The following is an 11,674-nucleotide window of genomic DNA, read 5'->3' on the forward strand; positions in this document are numbered from 1 at the left end:
GCACAGAAGCAAGGGAGAGTCAGGACTATTAAACCTCAGCCAGTCCTTCCCTCGGGGCCCTGGGAGGTTCTTCTCCAGTGTCCTTTTTCTAGAGCTTTATACAGTGCTTAGTGATGGGACGCTCCCTTCTCCCGTGGGAGCCTCTCTCACCCTCAATTCAGCTGTGTTTGCCTTTCAATTTAAATCCCCCCACTCCTACTTACACCCCAACTGAAATAAAAGTCTTGTTCTGATGAATCCTCCCAGGTGGTTTGTTTTTTCACCAAAGGCAGGTGATTTTGATTTTAGACAGCAGAGGACTGCTGCAGTTCAGACAGTCCATCTCAGCAGTGTCATACTTAACTGGATGCATCCGATGAAGTGGGTATTCACCCATGAAAGCTCATGCTCCAATATGTCTGTTAGTCTATAAGGTGCCACAGGACTCTTTGCTGCTTTTACAGATCCAGACTAACACGGCGACCCCTCTGATACTTAACTGGCTCAGTCACGGGCAAGTGATTTTAAGAGCGAGAACTGCCAGGATGGAGATTTTCTAAAACTCATGCGGGTCTTTCTTACAGCCCCACCTTCTGTGCAGCACGTGGAGGCTGCAGTGAGAGCGCCTTCTTATCACCATTTCCCAAAGAGCGACAAAGAGTCCTGTGGCACCTTATAGACTAACAGACGTATTGGAGCAGGAGCTTTCATGGGTGAATACTCACTTCGTCAGACGCATGTGGTGGAAATTTCCAGAGGCAGGTATAAATATGCAGGCAAGAATCAGTCTAGAGATAACGAGGTTAGTTCAATCAGGGAGGATGAGGCCCTGTTCTAGCAGTTGAGGTGTGAACACCAAGGGAGGAGAAACTGGTTCTGTAGTTGGCAAGCCATTCACAGTCTGTTTAATCCTGAGCTGATGGTATCAAATTCTATAAGGTGCCACAGGACTGTCTCTCTTTACAGATCCAGACTAACACTGGGACCCCTCTGATACTTGATTTCCCAAAGAAGCTCTTCAGTTCTCTTCACACGTTGCTGATGCTCAAACCACGATTTGAGGACTTCAATAACTCAGACATAGGTTAGGGTTTTTTTACAGGAGGGGGTGGGTGAGATTCTGTGGCCTGCATTGTGCAGGAGGTCAGACTAGATGATCATAATGGTCCCTTCTGACCTTAAAGTCTATGAGTCTATGTGCCTAGCTCTCCCATGCCCACAGAGAGAGGATGCATAGACTCTTGCCACTAATCATTCAAACAGCATCACGCTAAGAACAGAGACTTTGGTCACTAACTGCAGAGAGATTCCTTTCTGCTCTCAAGGGCACAAAGGTATCTTTGACCCCTGCAAAATCATGGTGATGCCTCAGAAAAGCTGATGCACCTACTCATTAAGCCTGCCTGGGAGAATACATCTTGCTAGCTGAGCAGTCTGTTTACACCAGACCTTCTGCTCTTTTAAGTGCTAAACTCTTTTGCTGATTAATGCAAATGCTATTCTCTGCTCTCTTCATCCTCAGCAAATAGGGCTGCAGAAGCTTTCATATTCTACTAATAAGGCTGTGCGTGGTGAACAGCTCCCTACTCCATGCCAACAGGGAGACAACAGCAGCGACAGTTTCAAAACAAGAATCTATTACTTAAATTGGGAAAGGCTTTGAAACATGTAGGTCAGTACATACCAGCAAGAACAAAGAAAGGGGAGGGAAAAAAAAAAAAAAAGGTGGGACTAGTGCACAAGTAACACCACTGCACAGACATGCTAAGCCCCAGTGAAAGGAAAAAGGGGGAAAAAGAGAGAGTGTCTGTAGCTAGAGAATCTGTGCGAAAGGAAGAGTTAGCAGCAAGAGTTACTCTGCAGCCCATATTTGATCGAGGATATAAACCCCTTTCATTTCTGTGCTCTCAAGAAGCCTTCAGAATAACCGGCTGAAAAGCGAAGAAGTGAAGCTATCAGAGTGAGTGGCAATGACTGCCTTGACTTAGCTCCCCGAACATCCTTCTTCCTTATCTAACTGGCATCTTTGTGTGATGAGGGCAAGCAGTTGGGATCACATGCTGAAAACTGGCTTTGACTGGTCACAGAATAATTAGTCGAGAACTGGGTCAAGTGATTATCTTTGGCTCTTAGGAGAGACGGCATCGTCTGGGTGTTTGTTCTCCCCAGTTTTGGTAGTAGTAACCTTGTTTCAGAGGCAGGAATGAGTCATGGGGATAATTCCGGACACGCTACCCACGCTTGTGAACATTCGCTACTTGTTTTACACAGAAACGCTTTTTTGCTTCGAGCAGCACATTTAACCCACCCGGCTAACTGGGTACTCACACGCCTCCAGGCCATTCACCATCCCAGTTCCTTACCTTCTTCACCATACTGATCGTAGACAGCTCTTTTCTTGGGATCACTCAGGACATCGTAGGCCTCTGCGATCTCCTTGAACTTCTCCTCCGCACTGGGGTCTTTGTTTTTATCAGGGTGATACTTCAGGGCCATTTTCCGATAAGCTTTCTTGATCTCATCTTCGTTGGCTCCAGACTGGAGCCCCAAGGTCTTATAATAATCCTTTCCCATGACTGCGACGTTGCCTCCGGTCGAGTCTTTATTCCTGAAAGGAGATAGACAGTGCTCTGTAATGCATGTATTGCCTGACAACTTTAGGGGAACTGGCAATTCTCCTGCTCCCCCTCACCAGACTTACCCCAGACCAAACTCATGTTCCCATCACAGCCATAGTCAGCTCTCCATAACCTTTGCCCAATTTACATCTTACACATTTTCTGTTAAGGGACCAATTCAAGACCCTGCAACACATTTCACCATATCTAGTGGTCAGAGCAGGGCATCGGGAAACAGGCCCCTGGGGCCTATTTCGCCTTTCTGTGCCTCAATTTCCCACCCTGTAAAATGGGAATCGTGATGCTCCCCCATTGTGACGTGCGTTGAAGTTTATGGATACAAAGTGCTAAGCTAGTGCACAGTAGTGTTATATGGCTGATCTGACTAATAATGCCACATGAGGCTGTAACCTGAGGGTACGTCCAGACTACCCGCCGTATCGGTGGGTAGCGATCGATTTTTTGGGGATCGATATATCGCGTTTCATCTAGACGCAATATATCGATCCCCGAACGTGCTCCCATCGACTCCGGAACTCCACCGGAGCGAGCGGCGGTAGCAGAGTCGACACGGGGAGCCACGGACGTTGATCCCACGCCATGAGGACCCGAGGTAAATCGATCTAAGATACTTCGACTTCAGCTACGCTATTCATGTAGCTGAAGTTGCGTATCTTAGATCGATACCCCCCTAGTATAGACCAGCCCTCTGTGGCGGCTCTGCCCACCTACAAATGGGTGTGGGTACATGGGGGAGGAAAGCCTGGGGTGATCAGATAGCACGTGTGAAAAATCGGGACGGGTGTGGGGGTAATAGGCGCCTATAGAAGAAAAAGCCCCAAATACTAGGACTGTCCTTATAAAAAAGGGACATCTGTTCACCCTAGGAAAGTCTAAACTCAGCAGCCCCTCTCCCAAGAGCAGCAGCCTCACATGACTTCACTAGCAAGGTCCTCCGCATGCCTGGGTCCTCCAGGGAAGGAAGAAACCAAATTTCGAATGCAAAAAACAAGCAGAACTTTAACCAAAAACCCAAACCAGTTTGAGGCGCCCCTTTTGCCTCAGCGCTAGGGAAGGGTGAGAACTCAAGGAGCTTGCGTGCTGTGTAGTTCACCTTAAAGGAACTTGAAACATTTTGTTCTGCACAGTGATTGGCGTTCATCTGGGGCTAAGTGCTTCTCACCACGCAAGAGCTGTAATTTGTATGTAAAGAAGACAAAGGATGATGCTGTTAGACAGAAATATCTTGTGATGATGGGAAGATATTTATAAAGTGTTTTCTAGCCTAGCTTGGACTATGTTAGAGAGTCTGCAACTAACGAATTACGTAGCAATAAGTTAGAACTATCAGTAGCCCTAGGCATGGCTATGTCTCATATCCTGACACAGTGCAATGAAGTCAGCCACACACTGGGATTCACTTTCTCCATGGCATGGGACAGCCCGAAAGGCAGGGAGATGGCATAGGACACCTGACTGGTACGGAACCCAGGAACGGGACCGGGGCAGACAATGGCATTCCACAGGCACCATGCTGAAGACCGAAAGCTGTCAGAGGCATGGAGAATCGGGAGAGCAGCTGGAGATGTCCACATGCTCAGAGATCTAGGGCAGGAGTTATGGCAAAGGCTCAGCACAGTTTACATTTCTCAGATGTCTCTTCCCAATGTCCTGCTTCCTAAAGAGGCGCATTGAGCGCCTGAGTGAGGAAGGTGAGCGAGAAGGATGTTTGCGCAGAATCGATTTCCTGTTAATCAGTTACACTGGTAACTGAAAATAATTACCCCGTATGCGGCAGTAGCGATTGCTGGAAGCACACCCAGAATGGCAGGCCTGCACACAAGTAGCGTAGGAGTTCTATTGTTAGAGACATAAGAAGGCCTCTGGGGGCGTAAAGAGCATCCCACAGCATTCTCCCAGCCTAGCTTTAAATGCCAGCACGTTTCCGAACCCATACGCCCTCAAAGCATTCCAGCTTCTGCTCTAGCAGCACCTGCATTTCAAAAACCCACACAGACATTACCAGATTCTCTCTCCCTTGCCCACAATACCGGTCTGCTGGCTCCCAATACTTTGCTCACTACATACAATGGGACTGGAATGCCAGTGAGTGATGATATGGAGCTGAAAGCTGTTTTCCTAGGTAGCCAGGTGCTAACGCCTCTGATACACTGCCTTTCCGCTCCATGCACACACACAAACGCTTGTCCGGACTCTCAGCATCTTGCGATTAGACTACCATAACATCCTCTTTGCTGGCTTTGACAGACTCCATCTTCTCCTGCTCACATCAATTTAAAACGTGCCGCCACAATAATTTTCATAGCTCCTCGCTTTGACCATGTCACTTCTCTCTTTGCATCCCTCTGGTGGCTCCCCTTTCTCTATCCTGCCAACAGAAAGTACTTGCCCACACTTTCAAGGCCCTTCATGGCCTATCCCCATTGTCTCTTATTCGCTAGTGAGATATTGAGTCCTGCCTCCTATTGGCCAGTGCTGCCGGCCTTCATCACTCACTTCCTAAGTCTTCAAACAAGCACCTCCGTGCTTTCTCCCACGCTGCCCCTCACACTGGTAGGCACTCCCCATACAGATCCCCACAGCTATCTCATGGTCCTCCTTCACACTCTGCTTTGTCATGATGCCTATGACAAACCTGACAAGGATTAGGCAGCTGGTGTGCTAAGACCACGCCTGTCCTGCTGACCAACATTGGGTATATCTACACTTCCAGGTGGAGATGTAAATCCCAGCTTGAGGAGACATACCTGTGCTAGCTCTGATCGAGTTAGTGGGCTAAAAAATAGCAGTGTAGCAGTGATGGCATGAGCACCGGGAAGGGTTAGCCACCCCGAGTGCATACCGCCCAAGATGGTAGGTCTGTACTTGGGGTGGCTAGCCCTCCTGCCGCGGCAGCTACCCTTCTGTTTCTAGGGTGACGATGTTTCCTCAAACTGGAACGTACGCCTCCAGCTCGCAGTGCAGACAGACATCCCCTTGTCTTATTGTTTCCTTGTGCTTCTTCACCCATCTGTTCATATCCACCTGCTGTCTCCCACCGTACACGTATGTTGTAAGTGACTAGAGCCAAGGATCATCCTTTTGTTGTGTCTGTACTAAGCTTAGTGCAATGGGGTCTCAGTCTGTGACCGAGGCTTCCAGGCACTACTGCAATACAAATAAATAAAACAAACAGACAGGCCAATGGTCATCTAGCTCAATATTCTGTCTGAGAGAGGGCCATGTCAGATGCTTCAGAGGAAGACAAACCTCCCATCATGCACCTAACCAAGCAAGGGCAAGCCACATAGAAAGAGGCAAATTTCTTCCTGACCCCTGAAGCATGAGCAACCTATGCCCTGAAGCATGAAGACTGAAAGCTTTGAATGTTATCCCAGTTGCTGTAACTGCAGATGCTATTAGCTTCTAACTAATCTCTTTTAGTACTCTCACCTCTGGATTAGTGGAACACAAAAGTGCAGGACTTTGGCTCCTACCCAATGCAGACAGTCCAACCCTGGGGAGGGAATTATCCTGCCAAAAAAGACTGATTCTTTCTGCCGGTCTCTGGCAGAAGTTAAAGATCCTAGACACACTTTTACAAGAGAAAAGGACAGTTCCAGTGTCCAGTCCCAGAGGCCTGACCAATATTCTCTCTCTCAAAGACTCCTGTTTCCACAAACGTGTGTTTGTCCACTCAGTTACTGCACCACCAGTACTGGGCTGTCTAACAGTTAAGACAGGCTGTCTAACAGTTAAGACAGGCTGTCTAATAAAGCCGGCTTCTATTCTGCTCCTACAACGCTGCCACTGTATGCTCCTGGGAGGGGTAGGAAGCATAGGGGAAAGGACTTGCAGGTCATGCAAGAACCTCATTTGATAGGTAATCACCATGTTCTAGTCACATTGTGGCTGCCTTCCTTAATGTCCTTCATCAGATTGGGGGAAGAGAAAAAAGGAAATGTGCAGTAGCTTTTGAAGCTGTAAAGTCTTTTGTCTGACTACTGCCCACGCTCAGAGGCTTTTTCAAGCAGGGCATCTGAGAAAAAGCAGCATGCAGAGATTTCCCCAGAAAGGGGCCCAGAGTAGGGGCGGTTATATGACCAGTCTCAGGGAACATCATAAAATCTTGCCGGTCATTCAGTGGGTTAGCCACATTTCTGACTCAATACTGCATGTGTGCATTGATAAAACACGACTCTGACCCCGTAACAGCTCCCCTCCCACCCTCCCAGAATCAGCTGTCTATTTCCACAACTCTTCTGCCAGATTCTGCTGGATCAGACTTTCTAGATTCTCATTTAACTCTGAATCAGCCGGGAGGCATTCTGGGCCACGATTTTAAAAAATGGACTAGTGATTTCGCTGCCTGATATTTCAGGTCCCAGCTGAGACACTGTGGAGTGGATTGAATTCCAGAAATTACTGAACACCCATCCTTGAACATCAGGGACTTCTCAGGAATTTCAAGCTGGTGACCCAAAAACTGAGGTGCCTCAAATCACTAGCCACTTTTGGGAACCTTGGTCCTAGCCTCTAGCATGGCATCAGACAGTGCTACTTCTGGGGTTAGTGAGACAGCTGGATATTAATCCTACTATGTTCATGTAAAGCAGCAATCCTACATGGATGGATAATGTCAAAAGATTTTCCATCTCTAACTTCTGATTCTGTGGTCATGACATGATAACAAATGAAGTCAGAAGACCATTCACAAGACAAAGATGGGTGCTGATGGAGAGCTCTTTGGTTTGTAACACATTTGTCTTCAATGAGCATTTATGGAGAATACACAAGCATAAGACAAGTAAACTGACTTACCGAAACTTTAGAAACATATTCAGTGTCCAAGCACTCATTTTTAAAGGCTCTAACTTTATTTTAAACATCAAACTGGAAACAAATTCTTCAATGCTGACAGTTACCAAGAATTCTTCTTGTCTGGAATGGGTGGTGGTACGGGATGGAGAGAAGAGAATGACTCACTCAGAGCATAAGCAACCGCAAAGGCACTCAACTCTACAATTGCTATTCTGACAGCATGGAAGAGATTCCTCGATAAAGAATGAGGCATTTCCTATTCAGTGGAATGGCTCTGGACCTACGCTGAACTCCGCTCTGAGACCAGCCAACACAGTTCTAAAATGGGAAGGATGGAAGGGTTGACTGCTGGAAACAGGACTTCCAAGTGAGCTGAGCAGTTCAGAAAGCAGCCTCCATGCTTGATGAAAAAAAGCTTTCCTTTGTGTGCTTTCTAGCAGCACTAAGCAATCCCCTCCCCGTTACAGAACGGGGAAGAAACCATTCAATGAAGTCACTTGACAAGCAGTAATTCTTCCTAATTGGTTTCTTGCTGCTTGCTTGGACTGAAAGAGCACTGGTCCTTATAATTCAGGCTGCAATTCATTATGCACAATTCCCAGAGTAAGACCCTTCTATTAGTCGGCTTGGACGTCCGTCCTTGTCATTTATAAACGTGGTGTCAGAAAGGATGAGGTGGCTCTGGAACTGTAGCAATGCCCCAGAGCGGGTTAGTTACCTTTATCTTCTCTAATACAGCCACCCACTGCAGTTAAGCGGGTAAGAGGATGGATGTAGTTAGAGTGGGGAATACACCGTCCCCTGGCTTCACCAGAAATTAATTGTTTGACGTCTCAATTGTGTCAGTGGCACTTTACCCCACGGACAAACCAGAGAGAGAAAACTAGGACAGAGACACTTTCTAAGTCAGAAAAAAGGAACATTAACCATTTTGGACTTTCCTGTCCTCCCCTTTAAGACCCCAGGCTCAGTGTATGCCTGTTTCCTACCCGCACACTGTATTCACTGCTCTGCCCCTTCTCCACCGAGCAGAAAGGGGCTTGTGAACACTGCATTTTCAAACAGAGGGACTCTCCCGAATGCAGATGCATTTCTAATGCTCCCGTCACTGCAGCATCTGAAGGATGCTTCTTTCAGAATGGATATCACAGAACTTCTTAAAAGTCACCTTCATGCATATGTTTATTGCTCTCACTGCAGGCCACCAGTAACACTGAGTTTCTTCACTGTCATTCAGGATCTCTGATAAAAGACCAACTGCAGGATAATAACCAATGGGTATCCTCTCAACAAAATAGCAAAGGTAGTTCTGATTGTACAGCATATCGCTCATTTAACAGAGACAGTTCGGGCTGCCTGCACAGTAACACAGCACTAGCAGAGCGCTCCTTCATGCCTCACCTGAGAAAATACTGCTTCTGAAATTAAGTCATTGCCATAAGCAAGTCCGTACTTTCTTCTGTTGTTAACTCCACACTAACACAGGACTAACACGCACTCAAGTATTGGAGGTCACAGATGGAGTACATTTAGATACAAAATGCCCAGAGAGATTTGCAAGTTAGCAAAACAAAAAAACAAAAACACAACCACCACCAACCCCCCTCAAACAATGTGCGATGTTCTGTCCCCTTCAAACAATCTAACACAAATTGCTGAATTCTAGAGAAACCCAGACCAGCCAGCTCTTTTGAACTAGGGACAATTTCACGCTCACTGAACGATTGTTATTTCATAAAAACAAAAAGGACACCGATTACACACTGATCAGCGAGGCAGGACAGGGAAAGACCCAGATGCACCTAAGGAATCCAAGACAGACAACAGAAAGGCAGACCCAAACTGACACAAGGGTTTGAAACTAAACAAAAGTTTCTTCATCTTACATCTCAGAAATAAATGAGAGCCTCTAAATCAGAGAAGTATTAAATCAGAAGATACCTCTCCATGCGACTCCAGAAGAGCAGAATTGCTGGCATGTCCGCAACGGAGTCACCTGCAGCTCGATACCAGCAGCCAAGCCCAAGTTTGGTAAGGCTGACAAGACAGCCTTAGTGAGGAGACTTCACCAGGGCAGGGAGAGCCACCAGTGCCCAGGCTGCCTGCCAGCCTGGAGTAACCATCCCGAAATGTCATGACTACACCAAGTGAATCATCGCTAGTTCCCACACAGCGCAGCCCCCAAAGCCCCCCTCCTCCCCCCCCCGCTAGTTAATTCCCCCGCATGGAACCGGCTGGAACACAGGGTCCAGGGATGTGAGAGCAGTAATGAGTTAACCCTTCCCCTGCCAGAGCCTCCCACACAACCAGAGGCAGCATGTCACCAGCAGCGGCCACTTCCCCTGGGGAAGGGGGAGAAAGAGAGACAGGGCAACACTCTGCCACCACTGTAATGGATACATGGAAGGAACAGGATGTTGCAGCAAGAGGGAACCTGACAGCCCCATGGTCCCCCCTTCCCAGGTGTGCATGTGGGGGGGGGGGCCCTGACTCAAACGTGTGCCCTTCCCTGGTGTACACATGTGGGGCCCTGACACTCAGCCCTGGGCCACCCCCCCTTCCTGGGTGGGCTCGTGAGGGGCCCTGACACTCACCTCCGGGCCACCCCCCCTTACTGGTGTGTCACCCCTCCTGAGTGTGCACATGGGGGGTCCTGACACAGCCCCGTGGGCTCCCTCCTTCCCGGGTGGGCATGTGGGGGGACCCCCGACACTCAGCCCCATGGGGCCCCCCTCCCGGGAGGGCGCTTGGGGGGCTCTGACACACAGCCCCGTGCCCCCCCCTTCCCAGGTGTGCACGTGGGGAGCCCTGACACTCAGCCCCGTGCCCCCCCTCCCCGGTGGGCGCGTGGGGGGGCCCTGACACTCAGCCCCGGGCCCCCCCCCTCCCGGGAGGGCACGTGGGGGGGCCCCGACACTCAGCCCCGTGGGGGGCCCCCCCTCCCGGGTGTGCGCGGGGGGGGCCCTGACACTCAGCCCCGTGGGGGGCCCCCCCTCCCGGGTGTGCGCGGGGGGGGCCCTGACACTCAGCCCCGTGGGGGTCCCCCCCGTCCCGGGAGGGCGCGTGGGGGGGCCCTGACACTCAGCCCCGTGTCCCCCCCCTCCCGGGAGGGCGCGTGGGGGGGCCCTGACACTCAGCCCCGTGGGGGGTCCTGACACTCAGCCCCGTGGGGGGTCCTGACACTCAGCCCCGTGGCCCCCCCCTCCCGGGGGGGCGCGTGGGGGGCCCTGACACTCAGCCCCGTGGGGCCCCCTCCCGGGAGGGCGCGTGGGGGGAGACACACGGGGGGGGGGCCGGCTCCCCCCGCGGTCTCGCGGCGGCCCCCCCGCACTCACCGCTCTCGCCGTCCCGGGACGCCGCGGACACTGAGCTCCGGCAGCCGCCTCCCCCCGAGCCAGCCGGGCCGTGACGTGGGGGGAACCCGCCCCCACATAGCAACTCGCCCGCCCACCCACAGGCGCGCGGCCGGCCCTCGCAACTCCACTGGCCACTGAGGCTGCCAATCCCGACATCGCTCTACTCTCATTGGTCTGCACGGGGGGGGCGGCTCCCAGGCGGCACGCCTGGGAAACGGCCCGGATCGCCTGCCTCTTCCCAGGTGCGATTGGATTACTTCCCTGGCAATCACACTCTAGTGCCCGCCTACCACCCCCTCTCATTGGTCGGAGAAACCTTGCACCGCCCATAGCGTCTTCTTATTGGTCAATCTGGCGGCTTCACAACCCGCCCTGCGCTTTCTCATTGGCTCCCCTAGCATGCGTCCAAGTGGAAGCCCTGGGGAATCTTCTGGAAGTCCTGTGACATCACTAGAGAGGGATCCTGTGACGTCATTGGGGGAGCCTGTGACATCACTAGAGAGGGAGCGGCCCCTGGGTGTTATCACTGTGGGGGGTGCAGCCATGTGGGGGTTGGGGGGCAGGGAGAAGGAGGTGGCAGCTGCAGAGGGGCTGGGCACCAGGAGCCTCCCCCTGCGGCAGGGCCCCTACAACCTCTGCACCCCAGAAAGCCCCACTCAGGGCCCCCAGTCACCAGCTTTAAAAAACTAATAAATCTGTGGGTGTTGATTGGCCGCCTGGTTTCTGAGCCGTTTCCACGTTTTGCTCCACCACCGGCAGGGCCAGCATACGACTCTTCTAACGATGAAAGCTGTGCTTGTCGCATGGTAACGGGCGTCCAGGAGCAGGGACTTTAAAGAAAATACCAGTTATCTGGAGACTCGTTAAGATCATGAGTGTTGGCAACACTGCCATGGCCCT

At 50.8% G+C, this 11,674-nt stretch overlaps 1 protein-coding gene across 4 annotated transcripts in view; it reads right to left on the reverse strand.

Moving 5' to 3' along the window:
• Positions 1–10,862, reverse strand: part of DNAJB5 (DnaJ heat shock protein family (Hsp40) member B5) — a 30,429-nt gene extending 19,567 nt beyond the window's left edge. For 2 of the 4 annotated variants that reach the window (XM_039544945.1, XM_039544948.1), the window contains exons 1-2: positions 10,754–10,862; positions 2,343–2,587 (exon numbers count right to left, since the gene is read on the reverse strand). In XM_039544945.1, coding sequence (XP_039400879.1) covers positions 2,343–2,587; positions 10,754–10,851 — 343 coding nt within the window. In that variant the 5' untranslated portion in view covers positions 10,852–10,862. Of the gene's footprint in view, positions 1–2,342; positions 2,588–3,711; positions 3,732–9,359; positions 9,569–10,753 lie in introns of those variants that run through there. The other 2 variants (XM_039544946.1, XM_039544947.1) reach the window with 2 other exon arrangements.
• Positions 10,863–11,674: the final 812 nt, after the last annotated feature.

The sequence above is a fragment of the Mauremys reevesii genome, linkage group 6, assembly GCF_016161935.1.
Source record: "Mauremys reevesii isolate NIE-2019 linkage group 6, ASM1616193v1, whole genome shotgun sequence".
In the NCBI taxonomy this organism is placed as follows: Eukaryota; Metazoa; Chordata; order Testudines; family Geoemydidae; genus Mauremys; species Mauremys reevesii.